The sequence below is a fragment of the Microcaecilia unicolor genome, chromosome 9, assembly GCF_901765095.1.
Source record: "Microcaecilia unicolor chromosome 9, aMicUni1.1, whole genome shotgun sequence".
In the NCBI taxonomy this organism is placed as follows: domain Eukaryota; kingdom Metazoa; phylum Chordata; class Amphibia; order Gymnophiona; family Siphonopidae; genus Microcaecilia; species Microcaecilia unicolor.
This window is the reverse complement of record NC_044039.1, coordinates 5,927,589-5,952,987: the sequence shown is the minus strand read 5'-3', so window position 1 is coordinate 5,952,987 and position 25,399 is coordinate 5,927,589. Positions and strand designations below refer to the sequence as shown.

At 43.9% G+C, this 25,399-nt stretch overlaps 1 protein-coding gene across 1 annotated transcript; it reads right to left on the bottom strand.

The window, feature by feature from the left end:
- Positions 1-5,800: 5,800 nt before the first annotated feature.
- Positions 5,801-25,344, bottom strand: BPGM (bisphosphoglycerate mutase). The gene is made up of 3 exons (XM_030215106.1): positions 25,074-25,344; positions 18,551-19,215; positions 5,801-6,573 (listed from the first exon to the last, which is right to left on the bottom strand). The coding sequence occupies exons 2-3, from the start codon at positions 19,152-19,154 to the stop codon at positions 6,401-6,403; spliced, it is 777 nt and encodes a 258-aa protein (XP_030070966.1). The 5' UTR covers positions 19,155-19,215; positions 25,074-25,344; the 3' UTR covers positions 5,801-6,400.
- Positions 25,345-25,399: the final 55 nt, after the last annotated feature.

Sequence of the window (25,399 nt, the reverse complement as noted above, 5' to 3'; positions counted from 1 at the left end):
TACATGCAGACAAACTGCAAGGGGAACCTGCAGGAATGGGAGGCTGAATAAAGATCAAATTTAATATGAACACGTGCAAAGTGATACTCACAACGGGGGAAATAATCCCAATTAAAGCTACACAATGCTAGGTTCCACATTAGGAGTCATAACCCAAGAAAAGGGCTAGGTGTTATGAGTAATATGTTAACATTAGGCTTCCTTTTTGAAGTAGGCTGTGAAAAGTGCATGGCTGTTTATAAATATTCTGCATGTTGTTTTAGATTCTTTAATTTGTAATTTTTCAATGTGTATTTTGTATTTCTTATCTTTTTACTCTTTAAAATTTTGGGGGAGGGGCCTGTATTTTTCAATTAAAAGTTGTAATCATGATTAAAGGTATGCTATTTTTTCCCCCCACTACAGCTCCTTGCAACTCTGGGCAATGGAGGGTTAAGGGTTCCTTTTACATTTGCCGCGCTGGAATTGTTAGTGCAGGTTTGTAAAAGGAGCCCAAAATGACTTGCCCGGTCACAAGGAGCTGCAGTGGGAATAAATAAATAAGCATACCATGAATCGCAATTAAAATAATCAAACAATGCCGCCCTACTTAAAATCATCTGTTTAGTAATGTGAGACAGCAGCAAAAAAAAGCAAAGAGAACATTAGGAAATAAAGAATATCATAATGCCTCTCACTCCATGCTGACGTTTGGAGTATAAGGGATGGAACAACTCTCATACGAGGAAAGATTTAAAAGGTTAGAGCTCTTCAGCTTGGAGAAGACACCTCTGCAAGGAGAAATGACACAGGTCTATAAAATCCCAAGTGATGTGGAACAGGTAGACATGAATCACTCCTTTACTAGGAGACATCATAAAGTTTAGTAGTGCATTTAAAACAAATTAGAGAAAATATTTTCACTCAACACATAGTTAAGCTGCGGAACTTTGCCAGAGGATGTGGTAAAAGCAGTTAACGTAGATGTGTTTTTCTCCCATAACTTGTCCAAACTTTTTGTAACGTCCATAAGCTTTTATTAAGATAGACTTGGGGGTATGCAGCATGGACTATCTACTCTTTGGGATCTGGACTGGCTGCTGTTGGACTAAGGAAGCCATGCCATTGGCCCAGGCCCACCCAGCAGCAATGTGGCCGGCAAGGAATCCCAAGCCCCATCAACTGAAGACTTTTGGCATCTCTCTATCCAAGAGATCAAGGGGTCACAACACTACTCCCCTAACCTCCCTGCTACCTTTAAATTGTTTAGTCCGTCAGCAGCAGCAACACATTTCTCTTTCTCTTGCTGTGCCAGCCTGAGTCTTCCCTCTCATGCAACTTCAGGAAGTTGCATCAAAGGGAAGGCTCGGAGCCAGTGAAAGCAAGGAGAATGAGTTGCTGCTTGCTGCCAATGAAGACCTAAAGTATTTAAAGGTCCTGGGGGGGGGGGGGGGGGGAGAGAGATGCCAGACAGGGCTGTTGTGCCCACTCACTTTGGGATCAGGCTCTCCCAATATTGGGTGTCTGGCTACACCCCTGCTTTTAAAATATACTGCACTGGCATCAGATGAATCCTCAAGATGTAAATTCATACCATTTAATTACAAATGCAGTGTTAGCCAAACAGTATTTGCACTTCAGGCATTACACTGTCGTGGTGCTTAGATGGCGATTCTGGCTGCATCAACTAAGGCCGGTGCTGGGCTGCCTTATATGGTCTCAGTCCTGCATATGGCGATCTGGTTTAGGATGGGCTGGACAGCGCTTTTGATAGAAATTCCAGTGGTTTGGAATGTGAGGACAGTTGCCGGGCAGGCTTTTACGGTCTTTGTCCTGAAAACGACAAGATGGATTTGGATAGGTTGGAGTAGGCTTTGACTTCGACTGCCATTTTCACCATGGAAGGCCAACTTGATCTTTCCGGACGGTTTACATCTCCTCCAGCCCAACGGTTCAGCCTACTCCAAAGTTTCTACATATCATCTGCAGTCCTTCCTAACAACATTTCCTGGGGCCATTTTAGACTCTCTTCACTTCCCCCCCCCCTTTTTTTTTCTTCTCACCCTGTTCCTTCTATCCTCTCAATTTTAATTGTAACCGTTTCACCACTGGTCTGGCGCTAGCCTAATCAGTACACTGTAAGCCACTTTGAGCCTGCTAACGTGGGAAAAATGTGGGATATAAATGTGCTAAAATAAATAAACTCCAGTAGCTGAAACGTAAGGGCAGAACCAGGTGGACTTCCATGGTTTATGTCCCAGAAACACCCATAAAGACCATAATCAAGTATCTAATATCACATTCATTTAAATCTTGAATTGATAATGAGTGTGACTGTTGGGCAGACTGGATGGGCCGTTCAAGTCTTTATGTGCCGTCACTTACTATGTTATACATGTCTCCCACCATTTGGGTTAAACAGCTGATCCCTTCATTATAAATGGGATTTTCATGGAAGTGATGTGTTTTGTGCCCATGTTTTAACACAGCTTGGGACTGATAACTGCCTAGTGCCCCAGCGGTATAACTTTACACAAATGTCCTGCAGTTTTAACTCACACTGCTGAGTATACGTATCAGTGATGGTCACACCAGTGACTGTGCAGCAGTTGAATATTGCTACTAAAAATACTGTCAGACCCTTACAAGGTTAGAGGTAGAGAAAATACTAGAGTGCAAGTTCACCAGAAGAGATTTGTTTTTTTTTCCTTTACCTCCATCTGCTGGTAGGAGAGGATAACACCCACTCATCCAGCACACTACATAGTAGATGATGGCAGAAAAAGACCTGCACGGTCCATCCAGTCTGCCCAACAAGATAAACTCACATGTGCCACTTTTTGTGTATACCTTACCTTGATTTGTACCTGTCTTTTTCAGGGCACAGACCGTATAAGTCTGCCCAGCACTATCCCACCTCCCAACCACCAGGGGCAGATTTTATCCATATAAGGGCTGAAAATAAGGAGGTAAATTCTGCATTCACCACCTGCCATAAAATGACTAACTTGCTTTGAATATCAAGCCCCTTATTAAACTGTAAGTAAATTCACAAAAATATACATAAAATAAACATCACACATTACATCAGCTCCATGATCTAGCCAGTGTCCAGGTTAAATCACCTTTACGATGACAAATGAAATATCACAGATGCCCCTGCATTGTCTTGAGCTGAATGTTAATCTCAGGCTGCAGAGTGGACCTGACAGATTCCTGGCCTACACATCTTGTGATGTTACTAGCCCTATCAAGATGCCACTTAACACATGCTTAAAAGCTCAGTGGAGGGAACAGAGCCAGCTTTCTCCACTCCTGAGACTTAGCAAAGGACTTTGCCATCAACACGTGAATAAGTCCTCCAACTAGTTTGTAAAACCCTACTAGAAGCCTTGCATACTTGCCAATGGGGGAACTTATTTCCCTGTTTTGGGAAAGGAAGGCAAATTAATTCAATTGGAGCAGGGGAATGTGGCAAAAACATTAAAATCGTTGCATTACACAGTGTTGATTGCTCGTCAGTGTCAGGCTTTGTTAAGGGAAGGTAGCATAATGCTTAAACTTTAAGAAAAAAAAAAATATATTTATATATATATATTTATATATTCTAATGTTGTGGTGGGATATGGTTGAGAAAGGCAATTCAGCTTGAGGTCTGAGGTGATGAGTTTGCTTGTGATTTTAGTGTTAATATGCTCCGGGGGGGGGGGGGGGGGGGGGGGGGGCAGGATGGCTTGGTCACTGACCACAGAAAAAAAAGCAATGGAAGAATATCAGATAATATTTAAAAGCACATTCGTAGTAACATAGTACATGACAGTAGATAAAGACCTGTACAGTCCATGTTTGTGTGTGTTGGGGGGGGGGGGGGGGGGGGGAGGTGGTAGCAATTTGTGTTAAAGGCTCAGGTGAGGTTTACTTAGCAAATTAACAAAATATCACATTTTTGTGAGTTAAGAGTAGGTTACATTTCAGGGAGGCTATTGTAGAAATGAACGCTGATGAGACCCCAAGCAACTGTCACTTCCCATAAGTCACTAAGGGCAAACAGAAGACAAGGGTTAGGCTGCATTCTGTTTCTACAACATCCATTGAACCAAGACATGTTCTCATTAAGTGGGAATCACAAACTGCTTTTAATCAGGGCTCCGAATGGTCAAGGAGAAATAAACACACATCCTAACCTAAGCCTTACATTTTTCACTTTGCAGTACGGGGGGGGGGGGGGGGGGGGGGGGGGGGGAAAGAGATTAAATCAGAGTCATGAGCCTCACTGCCATTGCTCTCCTGGAGGCTCAGGACTACACAAGTCCCGCTAGAGAAGGGTTGTCCAACCTCAGTCCTCGAGGGCCGTAATCCAGTCAGGTTTTCAGGATTTCCCCAAAGAATATGTATAAACTGCATCCATTATATGCAAATAGAGCTCATGCATATTTATTGTCTTACCCACCTGAGAAATTTCTTCAAATAGTTACAATAAACATTCACTTTCCCCAGTAACTTGTCCTTAATCTTTAGAACTTTCAACAAATCTTTAATTCCTTTAGATATTGTATATTTAAGTTAAAGGAATTAAAGATTTGTTGAAAGTTCTAAAGATTAAGGACAAGTTACTGGGAAAATGCATATTTATTGGGGAAATCCTCAAAACTGGACCTGGAAAGGGCCAAGAATGGATACCCCCTGCTCTAGGCTACAGTGTTCTTTCCAAAGCAGATGTGGTCAAGATATTTTAGGTTGAAGCCACTCAGAAGGGAGAATGCGTGACCTAAACATGGCTTCTGTAGAAAGGAAAACCAAACCTGAATGCACCCAGAGTGCAACACTGCTCCGATACAGAAAAGGCCGATGTCATACACACATGTACATCTAAATTTAAATGAGACCCTCCCTTTCTCGGTTTTGCATTGTGTTTTTGACTGGATACATGAGTGGGAGGAGATGAAGGCTGCAGGTTTCCATTCCAGACATATCATTTAGTTACTTTTGGATTAGGATTGGATATATTGATTTTTATAAACCACCTAAATACCTTTATGTCAAAGCAGTTAATTTCAGTACACAGTATGTTCACACACCTTTGTAATAAGAGAAAAGCACACTGCACAGCCTTCCAGCTCTTCAGTGGTTTAATTGTAACAGCAAGAAAACACAAAGTGATGTAACATGGGAAGTGTCCTTAGTTAATGCAGGCCTTATAACAGTGGGATTCACTTCCAGCCCCAGGGCCACAGACAAGGCTGCTTTTTTTCAGGATATCCCCTACTGGGGACATATGACTGCATGCAAATTGCTCATGCACATTCCAGTAATATAGCCCTCAAGGACTCTCACTGGCCTAGAGCTTCACTGCCCTTCTTGAAAGGCTTCCCCACACACAGCTTGCACAGATGTTAACTCAGTAACCAGACCATATTATTCATTCTTAAATAACATTTCATTTAAGTGCTCAAAAACATCCTTTTCTTTTGAAAACAAAGGCAAGTGTTAGCCTCTATTACAGTCAATTCCCGAGTCCTATAAATTACCAAATAGCTATAGATTTGGCTTCTGATTTCCCTCTCATACTGCTTCAAGGAGATGCAGACTGGCTCATGGAATATTTGGCTGCTTCCCTAGAGATTTTTACATACACAATGTTTTGCACATCCAAATTTTATTATGTAGGAGTGTCTGTAAGCACCAGTGGGTCCACCATAATCCCACACCACTGGTTTCAGCGTAAGTCAAGCATCCACTTTACTATTTATAACCGAAGTGGTACTCTGCCATATTCCCATATCTCTCTTTTACTCCCATCACATTTTTTCTATTTAAAATAAATGCCCTTTGTTATAGCATCAAATGTCAGAGCAGAGACTCAGTTTACATACAATATAGAGCACCTAGTTAAAGCTTTAGTTAAACCATGAGTGTCACCTCTACAGCAGAATACCAAAAAAATGAAAGAGCAATGTTTTACTTGCTAAAGTGCCTGGTGAAAGTTAGTAGAATTGCAGAAGTATGTACTGCTCTGAAATCAGAGAACAGGGCAGGGCAGTCTTTCTGCAGGAAAGACCAAATCTAAGCCCACGATTCCACTGTTCCCACTACAGGTACAGGGAGGGGCTATGTGAAGCTCCTCGGCACCTCAGTGTGGTTTTTTTTTTTTTTTAATTACCTTATTGAAGGCAGCTCGGCCTGAACATGGGTCTGAAAAGTAAGAGGCATAAATTTGGTTTCCGGCAAGTTCTTGTGCCTCAATACGTTCCCCGGTGAATACAGGCGAACCTGGAGGGTTACTACGAAGCTCTTACAACATACTTCTAGCATAGTGAGAAATGAAAAGGTGGCATGCCAAATCCTTAGTAAACAACATGCATGAAAAATGCACAGAAGATCAAGCGTCCGGCAGATTCCCACAGGGGCTCTGGTCTAGTTTTCAGCAGGCTGAACTTTTGCCCTGATCTTCTACTTTCTTGATCGCTGCCTGGATCGCTTGCTGATCTCCCAGGAACCTGTGAGGTTTCACAGCACGAAGCTCTTCATCCAGTTCAAGCAGCACTGGGACACCAGTAGGCAACGTAACGTTGACTATGTCTGTGTCAGAAATACCTATTCAAAAGAAGCAAAGAAACAAGACGACCACCACTGGCCTATATCTTTACTGGGTCAAAAAAATTCATTTAGCTCTGACAAATTGCCTCTACATTACACATACAGGGAATTTTACAACCTGCCAGAGGACTGAAAGGCATCTATTTACCTTTAAAAAGTTGCCCTCTAGAACAGCAGTTCTCAAAGTGGTGTGTCATCAGATCAGCACACAAAACAGCCTCCCCCACCCCCCTTCTCTCTGCAAGCTCTACATCCCAACACCTCAACACCTCACCCCCTCCCCAGGAGTCCAGCACCCCTCCCTCTTGGCAGGCACCAGTAACACACTGCCTGGATCAACTCTGGTCTTTCCTCTGCTGCATCCCACCAGTGCATAAATAGGAAATTATGCCAGAGGGAGCTCAGGTTTAGTGGGCCAGGGCCCTTGAGGGTGACCAAGGAGATACGCTGGACTTTTGGGAGGGAAAGGAGAGGCGATGGACCCATGGGGAGAAGATGGAAGGTGGCAGAAAAGTCCTGGACCTGTGCAAGGGGGGGGGGGGGGGGGGCTGAAGACATGCCAGATTGCAGGTGAAGGACCCAGGGAGAGAGAGAGTCAGACCATGGAGGGGATGAAGAGCGAGAGAAAGATGCTGGGACAATGGGAGAAGGGGGGTATACAGCTACACAACCCCAGATGCTGTGTTCTTTCCTGGGTTGGATAGGCAGCAAACTGCACGTTTGCAGGCTCTCACTTACAGTGTATGGTCTGCCACCTACAAAACCTGAAAAGGAGCAGGGCATCAGGATTTGTGTAGCTGCATCTCCAGCTGTCAGGCTGGGATTCCTGAGGAAGCTCACCCCTCCAAGCCATTGAGGTACTGAACACTGAAGCTGCACTTTTTTTTGTGTGTGTGGGGGGGGGGGGGGGGGCAGTACATACAGCTGCTGGGTCATAAGTGGAGGGGAAAGAGGGAAACATGAGGTCACTGCACTAATGAATTGCAGATGATCATGAAGGGGAAAGGGGAAGAGAGTTGTAGGAAAATAGGGGTAGATGAGAGAGGGGTCAGCACAACAAGCAGATGTTGGGCAACAATATGGTTGGAGAAAAAGGAGGTGTTATGCTACAAAGGTACAGGCGAAAGAGGAAGTGGAGATGCTTGGCATGGTGGAATCATGGGGGTTCTCAAGGTGATAAGAGGAGGATGGTTGAGTATAGAATTTAGAAGTGTAGGAATAGGGAGTGAGTGAAAGAGGATGGAACAGGAGGCCAGAGAAGGAATAAGACTGGAGAGTTAAAAGGTGAGAAGAGAGAAAGTTGATAGGTAAGAGACATAGGTGGAGGACTGAAGAGCAAGATGGTGAAACTTGAATAGTCAGACAGAAGAGAGAAAGGAAATGTCAGAAATTGATGTATTGAGGAAAGGGGTAGGAAGAAAGTGGAGAAAAGGACAAATGGACAGCATGCATTGGAAAGAGCAGAAAACAGAAAGTAAGAAAAAAACCCTGGGACCAGTCTACAAAGGTAGGGGAAAAAGTGTTTTATTTTGAACTTAAGTGTAATAGGTTAGCTTTGGGAAATGTGCATCATCAATGTATGGACCGGATAGCATACACCTGAGGGTACTGAAAACACATACATGAAATTGCTGATCTGCTTTTAGTGATCTGTAAGCAGTTAAAATAGTCTGTAGTACTTGAAGATTGGAGGGTGGTCAAATTACACCGATTTTTTAAATAGGGTTCCAGGTTTGATTCGGGAAATTACAAATCGGTAAGCCTGACTTCGGTGCCAGGCAAAATAGTGGAAATAATTTAATATTTAATAATTATAAATTAATGGGGCAGAGTCAGCATGGGTTCAGCCAAGGAAGTCTTGCCTCATCAATCTGCTTCATTTCTTTGAAGGCGTGAATAAACATGTGGTAAATTTAGATTTTCAGAAAGCTTTTCACAAAGTGCCTCATGAGAAGTTCCTGAGAAAATTATGTTCTTATTTTGTTTGAAATGTATTTCTGTTTTTATTTCTATGGTGCGGTACATGCCTAGTTTGACTTCTAGGGCTTCCCAGTTCAATGTGGTCTTCATATTTGTATTTCAAATTTGTGATCTATTCTGTATTGTGTTGCATGTAGTTTATGTAGAATTCTGAAGAACTCCTGCTTGTTCTGTTTTACCAGTAGAGGTGTATTGTGTTCTAAGACATAAGAGTAGACATACTGGGTCAGACCAACGGTCCATCTAGCCCAGTGTCCTGCTTCCAACAGTGGCCAATCCAGGTCACAAGTACCTGACAGAAACCCAATTAGTAGGAGCATTTCAGAACTCCAAAGAGTAGCAAGATTCCATGCTACCTATCCCAGGGCAAGAAGTGGCTTCATGTAGATCTCAATAGCAGCCTATGGACTTTCCCTCCAGGACTTGTCCAAACCTTTATGGACTAGCTCTACAATCTCTTATTGATCACCTCGTCTTACAAAAATCCAGGAATACTAGAACCATGGCTCCGTTTAGTTTTCCCTCTTTAAAGACTTTGAAAAGATTGAAGCTATTAGATAATCTTTTTTTTAATTTGAAGATGCTCATGATTAAACATGAAGATTTGGCCACACGCTGCTGGAGCGTAGGATAATACAGAGTAGGGCACCTTTGGATGAATGCATGTGGCAGCCAGTATTTTGCAGTGTTTAGGTGTACAAATAGGTGAATCCTCAGTGTTGAGATTACTGAGCGTTAAACTCCTATAGCAGAGCTTCTCAAACCTTTTTCAACTGGACCACACCTCAGACAGTGCGTGGATATGTGGCGTACTTCATATACAAATATTTCAATCCACAACAAGGAATAAGAGTCCTGATACTACTGTACAAAATTATCTCTAGCATAGGTAGCAAAGTACTTTAACAAGACTATAATCCTGTGAAGTGCAATAGAACCTTGATAAGAAAAGGGAAAAAGCCTCTGAACCCAACCCAACCTCCAACCAAAATCAAAAGGTGGAGGAAAATATATGGTTACCTCTTCATCAGCATTAAAAAAAAAAAAACCCTGTCCCAACTGGGTTCTACATATGAACCAGAAACTTGGAAAAGGATATTCAAACGACTGCTGTCATTTTCTGTGGCCACCCCCTTATTGGAAAATGGATATAAAATGCTGTATCAATGGTATATGACTCCCAGTAGGCTGCCCCATATGTTTAAAATGGGAAGGGCAAGTTGCTGGCGTAATTGTGGGGCGGAAGGAAAGTTCTGGCATATATGGTGGGACTGTCCGAGGATACAGCAGTTCTGGCAAGATTTACAGATGAGACTGCAGAATGGCCTGGGAGCTGAGGTGTACTAACTCCTGGGCTGTGCTTATTGAACATCCCATTAAGGGAGGGACGTGGCTTACGTCATGGGCCCCTAACATACATTGTAACTGCAGCCAGGATTCTAATTGCAAGATATTGGAAGCAATCGGCGACTCCCACCGTGGATCAAGTATTGACTAATGTGGACTATTGCTGTCTGATGGACAAACTTACAGCCCTAAGGCGAGGGGGCATGGTGAGATTTTCAAAAACATGGTCCTCCTATGTGGAATGGCGAGGATTAACGGGGTGACATATGTATAATGAGGATACTCTGTTGTAGGGGGAGTTGGATGTACACCTGAGATGCCTAGAGGGGGGGGGGGAGGGGGTGGAGGGAGGTGGTTGATTCATATAGGAGAAAGTTTTGTGATAAATGTGTTCAGCTATGTGGGATGTATGTAAAGAAAAAAGTTAATAAAAAGAATTTAAAAAAAAACCTCAATTCTTTGGTTCAAAATTGCTAATCACCACAGAAATGACAATTAGATCCACAAAAAGAAGTAAAAGAACTACTTAACTTCAAAGTGCAGGCGAGCTAAAACATCTGTGTGGTTGGTCAATCACAGTGACTGTGGCCAGAGTTTCACAGTTGGTAGCTGTCTCAAGGCGTGCATGACCAGTAACTTTAAACCACGTCCGATCTTCCCGCTATGGGATCCCCCAGTACTTCATGCTATGGGATCCCCCAGTACTTCATAAACAACTCTTACAGACCTTTAGGGTCCTTTTACCAAACCGTACCCAGTGGCATCACTATTGCGCGACTCATTTTCCGCCAGAGTCGCTATGCTCACAATAGCCCTCTCCTCAAGTCACTTCACTGGCTCCCTATCCATTTCCGAATTAAATTCAAACTTCTTTTACTGACCTACAAGTGCATTCACTCTACCACTCCCAAGTACCTCTCCACTCGTCTCTCCCTTTGCCCCCCCCCCCCCCCCAGTACTCCGTTCTGTGGAGTAATCTCTCGTCTGTCTCCTTCTCTTCTACTGCTAATTCCAGACTCCGTTCCTTTTATCTCGCCGCACCTCACGCCTGGAATAGACTTCTCGACTTTGTACGTCTAGCCCAGTCCTTGGCCGTTTTTAAATCCAGGCTAAAAGCCCACCTCTTTAACGCAGCTTTTGACTCCTAACCACTACTCTGTACCCTTTTATCCCCTCCTCGTTAATTCCCTTACCTCTTAGTTGTTCTGTTTGTCCTACTTAGATTGTAAGCTCTTTGAGCAGGGACTGTCTTTTTATGTATGATGTACAGCGTTGCTTGTGCCTTGTAGCGCTATAGAAGTGATAAGTAGTAGTAGTAGTAATAAGAGGCCCTTAGTCCAGTATAGCGGTTCTTATCAATTAAATGTAGATGTACTCTACATCCACAAAAATCCTGAGTAATCAACACTGCAGAATGTGGCCAAATCCTCATGTTATTTAAATTGTGTGGATGGCGATTAAAGTGACTGGCTTCACTAGTCTTATCTGACCCACCATGGATTTCCTATATTCAACTAAAAGCGTTTTAAAGATGTTCACTGTCATTACAGTTACCCCTGCTGTTTTTATACATCTGCTCCTACAAAGCAGCAGCAACCCACCATCTATACAGGGTAATAACAGTACAGAAAAGGAAGAGGAATTCTGATTCTTCTAGGAATAAAGTTTGTGATTTACATAGTTTCATAATAAACATTTTCCCCCTCATCCCTTAACAGGACACTTATATTTCTGCACCAGTTGCATCTTCACAGTAAGTATATTTCCCATGTAATGGCAGCAGCATCATGCTTAACAGAGGGGCATAATCGAACAGGGGCGCCCATCTCTAAGGGCGGCCTGTAAAGGGCCGAGGCAACCCGTATTATCGAAACAAGATGGGCGTCCATCTTTCGTTTCGATAATATGGTCAGGGATACCCAAATCATGAAATTTAGATCGACCTTATAGATGGGCGACCTTGGTTTTCGCCGATAATGGAAACCGAGGACGCCCATCTCAAAAATGACCAAATCCAAGGCATTTGGTCGTGGGAGGAGCCAGCATTCGTAGTGCACTGGTACCCCTCACATGCCAGAACACCAACCAGGCACCCTAGGGGGCACTGCAGTTGACTTCACAAATTGCTCCCAAGTCCATAGCTTCCTTCCCTTGCGTGCTGATCCCCCCCCCCCCAAAAAAAAAAAAAAACCCCCAAATCCACTCCCCACAACTGTGCACCACTACCATAGCCCTTATGGGTGAAGGGGGGCACAGGAGGTTTGGGGGGGGTTGGAGGGCTCAACATTTACCACCACAAGTGCAACAGGTGGGGGGGGGGAATGGGCCTGGGTCTGCCTGCCTGAAAGTGCACTGCACCCACTAAAAACTGCTCCAGGGACCTGCATACTGCTGTGATGGAGCTGGGTATGACATTTGAGGCTGACAAAAAAATGATTTGTAATTTTGTTGGTTTTTTTTGGGCGGGAGGGAGTTGGTGACCACTGGGGGAGTAAGGGGAGGTGATCCCCGATTCCCTCCGGTGGTCATCTGCTCAGTTGGGGCACTTTTTTTTGAGGCTTGGTCCTAAAAATAAATGGCCCAAGTGAAGCGGGCGAAGTGCTCAGAGCCAAGCCTTCTTTTTTCCATTATTGGCCGAAGCCGGCCATCTCGTAACCATGCCCCCGTCCTGCCTACCGTACCCTGCCAAAACGCCCCCTTTAATTTTGGCCGGCCCTGCGACGGAAAGCAGTTGGAGCCGCCCAAAATCGGGTTTAGATTATACCGATTTGGCCAGCTTTAGGAGGCCGGCCATCTCCCGATTTGTGTCGGAAGGCGGTCGGCCTTCTCCTTCGAAAATAAGCAGGATAACATAGTAGATGACAGCAGAGAAAGACCTGTACGGTACATCCAGTCTGCCACCCAATCTCAGCTAAGCTTACTATCTAGTATTACTAAATATTATATTATATATATATACACATTATATCTATATAATATAATACTAACTAGTATTATAATTATGCGCTCAAATTACAAGCAGGTAATTATTAGATGGGGGCTCACACTTAGATGCAAACATTTATGCACGGCACAGAGCTGTTGCCGTTTTGCACCTATGTTGTGGGGTGGAGATGCTGGGTTACAATAGTACTGGATAAAGCCTCATGTGTGTAAGTGACCTTATAGAATAAACACAGCTAAACGACCCGGTTCTGGGGTGGTCTATAAGTCGTTGCACAAGTCAAAAGATATGTTAGCAGCAAGACACCATCCTGAAAGGCGCATGCTGCTAACACATCTGACTTGTGCAGCGACTCTTTATAGTCTATCCCAGAAGCAGGTAAACGCCATTTCGATGCTTGTGGGGGGTTTCCACAGCGCTCTGCTTCACATGCTCAGATAAGTAAAGTGGTGGCTGTTTTGCTTTCTAAAGTTTTTGTGCAGAACTGATTTATATATAAACAAAAAACTATTTGAGGCAGATTAATGCAAGCTGTGAGCTCCGAATCTGGAATAGTTGCACGCTACAGAAGGATCCAATAGCCCGACTTATACCTATGTGTGATGAGACTTGTCTAAAAATTACATATAAAAATTATATACAGATACATAAAGACTAGAGCTGGTAAAGAGGAAAGTGACCAAAATCACAGGGCATAAGATTGGAGGTCTCAAATAGGTGTACCCTAGCTGAAAGGATTGGAGGTGGTCAAGACTTCCAAATCAGAAGCTCTAGCACTGGAGGACATAATACAAAATTATTAGTAGGTAGAGGTAAGCCATGGCTTTTCCCACTCTTAGCCCTGTCTGGCGAGACCCATTCTGCTGTAATCAGGTTCTGAATGTCTGGATGCATCAGGAAGGCCTTAGGACCTCTAAGTCCCTCATAATTGATGAAGATGAAACTCCTAATGCTGAAGCAGAAGGCTCGTCAATAGAGAGCACCATCAGTACCTCAGAAATAAGAGAACTGAGCTCCTCAGTACTTTGATCATCCCCCTCCTCAGGAGAGCTCTCCCTCATCTAATGATTCCTCCAACAATGGCTCTTCTGAATAGACCGAGGCCACATAAGACAAAGGATAAACAGAGCCTCATCTTCCCACTCCTCAAGGTTTAAACAAGATCTTAGGAGCCGGAGGGGCAGTGGGGCAAGAAAGTGAAGCATCTTGCAGCAACTCAAAAAAAAAAAACTGTCTCTGCTTCAGAAATAGGCCTGGTGTAAAAGCCATATAAACTCCATAGAAAAAGATCCTGAGGCTGTAAAATGGTGGCTGTGCTCCATGCGTGATCAGAGGCTCAGGACTGATACTCTCACTCATGCTCTACAGCAAATCTCCCTCATTTTTATTAAGGCTGTTGTGCTGGAAAAGGACAGCTCTACGGTAAACTGGTGAGAAGTGAAAGGAAACAAGAAGTAAATTCATGGGGCACCAGACAGGAATATGAAGATCTCCAGCTATGACTATAGACTCAAGTCACCTCCAAAGTTCAACTGGGGACAATTTGACCAACAGGACAAGGAGCAAACCACTCAAAACCAGAGGCTGAAAGTGTGTCCGCTGGGGATAGAAATGACAGTATTGTCTCGATTATCTGTCCTTCATTAATTCAACCATCCAGCATATCCAACAGATCCCCCGGTGATATTATGTTGCTGTTAAGCGCGCAATGTCTCCACCAGTTTTCTGGCTTCACACACTACAAGGAAGCCATGTTTTTGATCTGAGACTATGCTTTGTAGCCAATACTCCATCCACTCATCACCATTAAGAAGTGTGCAACTTTGTAAATTTTAGTTGTAGCTGTGCCTTTTACCTCTGATCATTATCAGAACAGTTTATCCAAGGCACTGTGTACTACACTATTCAGTTATAAGTTTAACTACATTTGACCCCCGAGGCAGATGGGCTCTCTGGTCAAAACACAGCCCCGTGTCGGGTCTCTTCTGGTGCTTAGGAACACTCTTGACCACATTCCCCCCCCCCCCCCCCCCCCCCCCCCCCCCTTTGGAAGTTCTTGTGTCATCCTCTACTTCTTGGGTTTGCCTTTGCAGCAAGAGAACCATGGTAAGATTCTTGTGAACAATGTGTTTTAAGCAGTATACTGTACATACACCTATTCCTGTTTAAATTTATAGCACTTTGTTCTCTCATTCTTGGATCTGGAGGGTTTCCAGTTTCAGTTCTGCTGTATTGATTTCTGCTTCATTGAATGGAGAAGTGAAAGCAGTGAGCTCTGCTTGGTTCACGTTGCCTGGTGTTGAAGATAACTCTAGCAAGGCTGAATGTGCAGTAGATAAATATAGTCTCCTTTGCTCGGTTCTGTATTTCTAGTCACACTGCCAGCTGTACTGTATTTGTGCTGAAATTGCCGACTGTACAATTTTTTAAATTTATTGCTGACTAGTAAAAAAGCCCCGTTTCTGATGCAAATGAAATGGGGGCTAGCGAGGTTTTCTTCTGTGTGCATGTGTCCCTGCCCTCTCTCCCTTCCCCTGTGCTGTCCTCTCTGTCCCCTCCCCCATCGGAGTAGAGTCCTTCAGTGTTAAGTTTTCTGCTGTGCTGTGTTTGTGTTACAGAGATAGTGAGGGCTTCTGCCCTCTCTCCCCTCCGAGTCCTTCACTGTTAGAGAGCGACTTGATTTTGTGCTTTGCTGTGTTTTCCTTCACTGTTTGTGTTACAGAGAGAGCGAGGGCGGGGCAGACACTCATGGGGAAACCGGATCTCTCACCCCCTTCACACTTCCGGCTGGAGGCTTCATTTAGAACGTTGGTGGTGCCTTTTATATATAGAGATTAGTATTAATATTTTTTTAGTTAAAAATACCATATACCTGTTCTTTATGAATAACTATGTTTCCCATTCATTTTAAGGGGTTACTATTATTTTCCCGTATTATCCAACAATGTGCTTATATCAGATAGACTTGACTGGACTGTACTGGATGTACCAAGAGATGTCTCAGCTCAGTTTTCAGTTCTCTACCTCCACCTGTTGGTTGATAAGACAACTATCCCACAGGATCTGGAATAGTGGTACTCCTGTAGGAATTCTGCACGACTGGAGCACAGAATTTTACAGCTGAGCAGAATTCCACATTTTTGCACAAGCTGGCTGTTCATGCCAACCTGCTCCTAGGAAGGCTATCCCGCTCACCCGTGCCTTGGTGGGCCCTCCCCGGGCCTGAGTATGCCCTGGTGGTCTACAGGCCTCGGAGGTGGGAAAGAACCCCACTCTTTCCTGCCTGCGATCACTGCTCTGGGCCGGTGCTGCTTTTTCAAAATGGCCACCGCGACGTCAAGCAGTAATCTTGTGAGACTGCCATAGGAAGTCTTGGCAGCCATTTGGAAAAAGTGGCAGCACCGGCCCAGAGCAGTGGCAGCAGGCAGGAAACAGTGTGGTTCTTTCCTGCCCCACAGAGGTACTCATGCAGCTGTTCCTGCTCCTACCTCACAGGCGAGTGCCGGTGTGGCTGAAAAAAAAATGGTTGTGGGTGCAGGGAAGGAGCCGTAAAAGATGTGGATGCCATGTGTGAGGGAGGGGCTGTAAGAAAAAAAAGGCGGATGCTGTGGGGAAGAGAGGGCTGTAAAAAAAAAGGCGGATGCAGGGAAGGAAGGGAGCTGAGAAAAATATGGATGGTATATATGTACAAGGAGGGGGGCTGTAATATTGCTTAAATCATGGGAATTTTGATTTTTTTTTTTGCCCAGAATTTCTGCAGGAGTAATAGTGGGAAGCTACGTAATGGAAATGCTGAAAGGGATGGAACTGCTCCCATATGAGGAAAGGCTAAAGAGGAAAAAAGAGACAGCTGAGGAGGGAATATTGAGGTTTGCAAAATGCTGAGTGGTGTAGAGCAGGTAGAGCTGAATTGATTTTTTTACTCAAAAAGTACAAAAACCAGAGGACATTCAATGAATGGAAATGCATACAAATGAGGAAACATTTTTTCACTCAAAGAATAGTTAAACTCTGGAGCATGTTCCCAGAGGATGTGGTAACAGCAGTTAATGTATCTGGGTTTAAAAAAAAAAAAAAAGGTTTGGACAAGTTGCTGGAAAAAACATCCACATTCTATCATTGAGATGGACATGGGGGAGGCCACTACTTACCCCCAGGATTGGTAGCATGGAATGTCGCTACTAATTGGATTTCTGCCAAGTACTTGTGACCTGGATTGGCCATTGCTGGAAGCAGGATATTGGGCTAGATAGACCATTGGTCTGGCCCAGTATGGCTATGTTCTTAAGTATTTGAGTTATTTAAAAAAAAGGACACTGGATACATATAAAACATGAGATGCACAGTAATATATAGATAGTACAACACAGTAATTCATACTTGTCCTTGTGGTCAGGTTTATAGGCTATTCTTATGCAAAAGGTCTCATGTGCAGAGTGGACTCTAGTCCACAAATGCTTACGTCTGAAATCAGTTAATATAGCTAAAGGTACTACTAACCTGTTTTGGACTAGCATGTATGCAAATCTCAAATATCCTGAAAACAGCTGGTGGAGTCAGTAATATAGGTTTAACACTGTAGGAACTGATACACCCTACTATATGGAGTGTCTCTGCAGCTCCATGACCCACTACTCGGTCTTTTGGGAGGAGAGGTGAAATATTAGACTAGCGACTTGGGCATGTGTCAAAGGTGCATGTAGTGAGTTGTAATCTACACCAGCCTCAAAATGGATTGCTGGAGGGCTGAACACCTCTGATGCTGAGCTGGCAACTTTCAGAAATAGGTCTCTTGCTCACTTGCTTTTCATTAAGGAAGTAGATTTGAAAGTTGTGCTCAGAGCAATTCCTGAGCAAGAGGCAGAAAAAAAAACCCAATAAAACAGAAGTAGAGGGATATTTTTGAAGAAGCTTCAAAATTTAATACTGACTGACTAACTAGGCCATGGCTCCATTCAACCATTTCATGATGTGAATCCCCCACCCCACCCCGGGCACATCAGCTATGATTAATACATTTAACTGTTCTCTGCCAGTAGGACCTGGGATCCCTGTGAGATGCATTACTGACTCCACATCTCAGTGTGCTTACAGTGGCAGGGCCTAAGATGCTGGCTAGTAATACTAATCCCCCCCCCCCAAAAAAAAAAAAAAAAAAAAAACTGCTCTGTAACTGCTACTGAGCATTACATGCAGGCCATGTATGAGCAGTTCAATGGCCAACAACAACAAAAAAGATGCAAGCCTGCTATATATGGAATGCACTGCCCAAAAATCAACTCAGAACCATCTAAAGTTCATGAAATTACTGAAGACCACCCTGTTCAAGGCTTACCTTCCAAACTTAACTTAATTCACTTCATTGCTACAGCAAAATTCATGGACCTTATTTGATCTTTTATCTTTTACTAGCTTTGTTGTTTAATACCTATATGATTACTATCTGGTGTTTTATGTTGCTTTATATTCTCTGCTACTTCTATCAGATTGTAACTTTTTCCATTTTTTTAAAATCTCATTTAATACTAAATGTACATAATCCGCTTTAATGATCTAATCTTAAGTGGACAATCAAACGTAACCTTGACTAGGTATGATTAATGGGAAAGCATTTGGGACAGGCAGATTCAAACAGAACCAAGCTGCCACACCCTCAAAGCTTTTCCAGATCAGTTGTGTGCTGCCTCATTAGAAAATAAATACCTTCCAGGTGCTTCAGGAGAGCCCGAGTGCTGTTTCCATGTGCAGATATAAGAATCATTTTCCCCTTCTTCACTTCTGGAGCAATCACCTCATTCCAATAGGGCATAAGTCTCTCCAATACCTCTTTCAAACTCTCAGACTTTGGCAGCTTTTCATGAGACACGTCACAACACGTATACCTGCGGTCTGTATAAATTTCGTGGTAATAGGGGTGGGATTCATCGATCGGAGGTGGGGCAACATCATAGCTCCTCCTCCAGATTTTCACTTGCTGTTCCCCATGGTTCAAAGCCATTTCAGCTCTGTTGAGGCCTATCAGCGCTCCATAGTGGCGCTCATTTAGTCTCCATGAGCTCTGTGTGGGGACCCACTCCTGCCCCATCTCTTCCATCACCAGCCACGCAGTCTGAATTGAGCGGCTCAGGATGGAAGTGAACACCAGATCAAACTCAAAGCCAAGGGACTTAAGATGTCTTCCGCAGGTCCGAGCCTCTGCCACCCCATCGCTGCTCAGCTTCTGATCCACCCAGCTGCAAAAGCGGTTCTCCTTGTTCCACGCTCCTTCCCCATGCCGCAACATCACAAGTTTGTATTTCGCTACCATGGCTGTGACTTCCAGATCCTGGAGAGATTAATGCTCCGTCTCTTCAACAAGAGGAAACAGTCTAGGCAAGAGACATGAAACAAGGATTATCAAAATGTGTACTCATGCAGTTCATTGAAAGAAGAGGTGTATAAATGCTTTTTTTGTATGAATCTGTATTGGTTAATGCGCACCCACTTCGTTAGAGTGACCCAAACCAATTTTAATGATTGAAGTTTTAATACATCTTAAAAACTTACCACTGCAACTATGAAAGGAACAAAAGTGGGAAAAGTCCAAACAGATTGTCCTGTGCACATACCAAATTGTTTTAGAAACTAGTTTGCTCCAAATCCTCACTTTAATTCAGGGCTTTTTTTGAGGGGGTACTGAGTACTGGTACCTTTTCCATTGTCTACTAAAATTGACCCGTGGACCAAGTTTTAATGAAAGAGCTCAGGCTCTACACACCAATACGGCCTTGTCAGATTCTGTGACTGGTTGCAGGGGGCCTGGCTATTGTGGGGTGGGTCCCTCAGTGATCACCCCACCCCTGAAGGGTAGCCTGGCATTTGAGTACCGGCACCTTTTTTTTGCTAGAAAACACGCGCTGCTTTTATGACCAGTATATAAAGAGGAAACTATGCAAGAAAGACTGAATTTTAAATGTGTTATAAAAGAAAAAGCCAGAGTTAGACATGCAGGTCAGCATCTGACACGCGTTACGTATCTACAATTCTGAACAAAGCACTTGTGTTTAACATGAAACTTGGAGCGTCCCAAAGAGAACAACTTAATGGGTAAGAAAATTACATAATTACCCTGGCTCCAGAAGATACCGACTTCCCGTTCTCTCTTGCCAAAGAACATCACAAACCCAGAACTTTTAAAATTATTAAACCACTCGTGCCTGTCTCTCAAGCATCTCCAGATAGCTTCCTTACACTGGTCAGATTGATTTATTTTAAAAGTTAACATTTAATACATACCTTTTCATTGGTAGCTCACGGCAAGTTACACTTTGGTACAGCAGGTACCTCCACTTCCCAAAGGTCTTACAATTTGTTTTTTTACACGAGGCAAAAAAGGATGAAAATTACTTGCCAGAGGGTCACACATTTCAATCCTGGCTCTGGTGCTGTTATTAACAGCCTACTCTGACAGATCACCAATTTCAACCCCAACTCTAAATTACAAAAGACTCTCCCTATACATCGCCCTAAGATAGCAGATTTTACTCTGCCTCAAGGCAAACCATGAGCTCACAAGATGCATCTCCAATAGGTCTACATTTAAAGTACTTGCATTGGTCAATAAAGCATTAATTGGGATGAACCTTGGTACATTTCAGTGCATCTAGTACACTGTATATTTATCAGATATCTTTAAAAAAATGGTAAGTAAACCACAGAACATAAATCAACATAAAACTTAACCACATATTTTGTTTTGTGTTTCTATGACCCCCCCCCCCCCCTCCCTTTCCCAAAAATGAACCAAAAGTTTTTGCAGAACCCAGAGTAAAGGTACTAAGCTATGACACACTTTACATCCCATGTTAAGACTTGTCCTTTGAAATATCTGCACTGTCAAAACCCGGTAGAAACACAAAGTCTTTCATCTGCTACCACTTTAGTCTGGGATGCCTTAAAGGGTTCAGGATGAGAACAGATTTGCTGTTGTGGGTGCATTCAAGACTTGGTTACTTCAAGCATGCTTTTAGCCCTAAATGGAACTTCAAAGAATTGGTTACGTCTCCCTTACTTCTCAGTTAAGTCACAAGTGGCTTATATGGTATTGGATGTAACTTCATCTTAGCATAACTGCACTTTATGTAATCCTTCAAATCTTTTCATACTCTGACCTTTTAAATTGTTAATACCAACTCTTTCTAAGGTCACTTTTATTGCACTTGATAATTTTATGTTTCAACATTTTTTAAACATCCCATTTATTCACTATATTGATATTTAAGTCAAAAAAATTGTCATTAAAATCTCAGATTCGGAATACATAAAAAAAACTACACAGTTGTGAACATCTTTAAAGTGTTTAGAAACTTAAAACCAATCTTTAACACAATGTCTTTCTATTTCAGACTTTTCTAACTTCCATAACTTGTTAGACATTTTAGAAACTAAAGAGAAGTACAATATTTTTCACATGTGAACTCTGGTTGGCTCTTTTAGACAGGTATGTTACATTTGTACCCCACATTTTCCCACCTATTTGTAGACTCAATGTGGCTTACATAATACCGTAAAGGCGTTCGCCAGTCGGTTGATAACAAATACAAGGTTGTATTGTGGTCGAATGAGGTAGGTGTGTGTCAAGCACCTTGAAGGTCGAAGGGAATGAAGATTGTATATTGTCCAGTACGATCATTGGCTGTGCTCTGTTGCCGGGTGTGGGGATTTACGTTGGATCGGTGGGGTAAGCCTATTTGAAGAGGTATAAGCATATTTCTATATATCACCACGAATCGGCGATGGCTGTGGCCAGAAGAATGCTAGGCTGTGTAGAGGGGTATAAACAGTAGAAGAGGCCCTACTTGGAGTATTGTGTTCAGTTTTGCAGGCCGTATCTTACTAAGGATGTAAAAAAAAAGACTTGAAGCGGTTCAAAGAAAAGTGGTATAGAATTTGTGTTGCAAGACGTACGAGGAGAGACTTACTGACCTGAACATGTACACCCTGGAGGAAAGGAGAAACAGGGTTGATATGATACAGACGTTCAAATATTTGAAAGGAATTAATCCACAAACCTTTTCCAGAGATGGGAAGCCGCTAGAACTAGAGGACATGAATTTAGATTGAAAGGGGGGGCAGACTCAGGCATAATGTCAGGAAGTATTTTTTCAAAGAGAGGGTGGTAGATACCTTGAATGCCCTCCCACGGGAGGTGGTGGAAATGAAAACAGTAACAAAATTCAAAAATGCCTGGGATAAACACAAAAGAATCATGTTTAGGAATGGATCCAAACAAGCAACACCAGTTAATTGGGAAGCAAAGCTAGTACTGGGCAAACTTTTACGGTCTGTGCTGTGGTCGTGGCTGGAGAGATTCAGCTTCAGCAGTTGGAGAAGGACAGTGCTGGGCAGACTTCTAAGGTCTATGCCCTGAAAACAGCAAGGACAAATCAAGACCAGGTATACGTATAAAGTATCACATACCATATGTAATGAGTTTATCATGACGGCAGATAAAGACAGACCTGTACAGTCCATCCTATGTTACTATGCAATTGAATGAACGTCAAAGACTCCTAATAGGTAAGCAATTTCTTTTTTAACACGGATCTGAAATGTTACCGAAGGGCACACAACAAAGTGTTATGTTATTTTCACTTCTCTTTACTTGCTCGATACTGTATTGTGATGGACACCTAGATGATCTCCAGTTCCTCCCAGGACAGACTTTCAGAAACCAGCTTTGTTCTAGAAAAATACTCCTGGCTCTAAGTTACTTTCATTGTTAACTGCCCAGATTGCTATATTGCCAACCAGGAAACTAATAGTTATGAACTTAAGTTTAAATAAAAGCCAAGACAAACCTATCACCCTGATGTTAAAGTGTTATTTTCATAATGTTCTTCAGGTCTTGATGTTACTTTAGTTTAGGGGTTAGTCACACAAACACACTTACTCTATTTAGCCCAACCTCATCGATTTTAGCTAGCCTACACAGAGAAGCAGCAACTTTGCCCTCAACTTGTGTACCAACTGCAATCGCTTTCAAGCAGTTCTTCCTTCATGATCAGTTTTGGTCCTGAGAAGAGTTTATGCTAAGCCTCCAGCATAACTAGAATTTAATTTTGAAAAAAAGTCTTCTGGCTACAGGCTTGAAAAATGCACAATCAGCTTTACGGTTCGACACTGGTGACCGAAATAAAGTGAGATCTGGCTGTTTAAATGGAATGCATTTTAAAACACAACATTACTTAAGCCTCAGTGACAAACAGCGTTTTATGCTTGACTTCTTCCAGTACAACTTTAAGAATGCTGTCAATTTTCTGTGAGAAGTAATCCAGAGCCATGACCATAAAAGTGGCTTTATTCAGGGACTTTAGCCTGGAAAAGTCATCACCCAACCCCCCCCCCCCCCCAAAAAAAAAAAAAAAATCTTAAATTCCATTATGGCCACTTAAGTCTCAGATGTGATTTTGCTCAAAGGAAATACTGTGAGCTTTTGCAAACAGCATAGGAACTAGGGGAACTGGGTTGTATTCCCACTGCAGCTCCTTGTGACTCTGGTCAACTCACTTAACCCTCCATTGCCCCAGATACAAAATAAGTACTTGTATGCAATATGCAAATTGCTTTGATTGTAACCACAGAAAGGCGGTATGTCAAATCCTTTTCCCTTCAACAGACAAGCATAAAAAGCAGCAGCTGACCTTATTGTACTAAGTTCTTATTTCCAGAAGTCACCTCTATATTTAATTGTAAGTTTACTTAAAATCTTGTCTTTCAGCAAAGGCTTTTCACTTTCTGCAAACTTCTCCTCATTAATTCGTTTTATGTATGTACGAGTAAAAAAAAGGCCCGTTTCTGAGAGAGATGAAACGGGTGCTAGCAAGGTTTTGGTGTCCAGCGAGCCTCCTGTCCCCCGGGCCCCCCTGCAGCCACCCATCGTCAGCGACCCAGCTGTCCCCCAACCCCCAGCAAGGTTTTGGTGTCCAGCGAGCCTCCTGTCCCCCGGGCCTCCCTGCAGCCACCCATCACCAGTGACCCAACTGTCCCCCAACCCCCAGCAAGGTTTTGGTGTCCAGCGAGCCTCCTGTCCCCCGGGCCTCCCTGCAGCCACCCATCACCAGTGACCCAGCTGTCCCCCAACCCCCAGCAAGGTTTTGGTGTCCAGCGAGCCTCCTGTCCCCCGGGCCTCCCTGCAGCCACCCATCATCAGTGACCCAGCTGTCCCCCAACCCCCAGCAAGGTTTTGGTGTCCAGCGAGCCTCCTGTCCCCCCTGCAGCCACCCATCGTCAGCAACCCAGCTGTCCCCCAACCCCCAGCAAGGTTTTGGTGTCCAGCGAGCCTCCTGTCCCCCGGGCCCCCCTGCAGCCACCCATCGTCAGCAACCCAGCTGTCTTCCAACCCCCAGCAAAGTTTTGTGACGCGAGGGTGGGGCACACAGTCATGGTCAAAAAGGATATCTCGACGCCTCACACTTCCAGTTGAGGCTTCATTTAGAACGTTGGGGTTGTGAATTATGTGCGGATGTGGCGCGGCTGAGGGCGGGTCTGTGAGTGACAGTGAGAGGTGGTGCTGACAGCCTAGCCTACCAACCGCGCAGGACTTCAGTATTTCCCTCCCGCAGAGTGAGCTTCAAAATGTTGCAGGTGAGAATTATTTACATAGATTTATGTTTGTTATACCGGTAGCAGGGCAGCTGTTAATACCCCTGCCCCCCTCTCAGCACCTAGCTGCAGCTCTAATGCAACCGGCCCCCTTGACAGCCGGTGGGCTACCCCGGAGAGCTCTTGTTTCTGAATTTGGGATTATGTTTCGGTTGCTTGTAACCGATGCATTTTTTCTATTACAAAAAAAAAGGTGCAGGTACTCAAATGCTAGGGCACCCTTGGGGTGATCACTGAGGGAGCCACCCCACAATGGCCAGCACCCCCCCCCCCCCAAAACCAGTCACAGAATTTATGACAAGGCAGAATTGGTGTGTAGAGCCTGTGCTCTTTGATTAAAGCTTGGGGGCCATGGGTCAATTTTAGCAGACAACAGAAAAGGTGCCGGTACTCAGTTCCCCCAAGTACCCCTTCAAAAAAGCCCTGCTTGTAACGTTTGTTTCACCATCTCGTGCAGCGCCCACAAACTCGCAGTACGAGATATAAATACACAGGAAGCAACTTGCTGTAACTTCAAAACTGCAAAGCCGGTCTCTCCAGCAGTGGCAGCTGTCCCCGGCCCCATTTCCCCTCTTTTGCACACCTGTCAAACGCTGGTACACAGCGAGGCCCCCGTGCAACTGCTCCACCGACGCCGCACACAAGAAGCAGCTAAACCGTGCTCCGACGCACGAGCTCCCTCTCTGCTGCACGAGCGAAGCGCCCCCAGGTGCTCCTCCTCCTCCTCCTCCTCGCCCTGCAGCGGCCGTTGACTCTCACGCGCCCGCCTGTCACTAATCCAACCGCCAGACGCCGCGTTCCATTGCTAGCGACGCAGCTGCTCGAGCCTGCCCTGCCCACACGAGAGCGAGACAGACCGGCTTTTAAATTATAATGTCATCATGATATACCCTGGTCAAAGGCGGCGCA

What these genes read in the sequence shown, in the direction of transcription:
- BPGM (XM_030215106.1), bottom strand. Translation starts at nt 19,154, where the DNA reads ATGGTAGCGAAATACAAACTTGTGATGTTGCGGCATGGGGAAGGAGCG. An exon ending in TCTCCTGAAGCACCTGGAAG is followed by an intron (nt 6,574 to 18,550) that starts GTATTTATTTTC and finishes TCTTTTGAATAG; the next exon opens with GTATTTCTGACACAGACATA.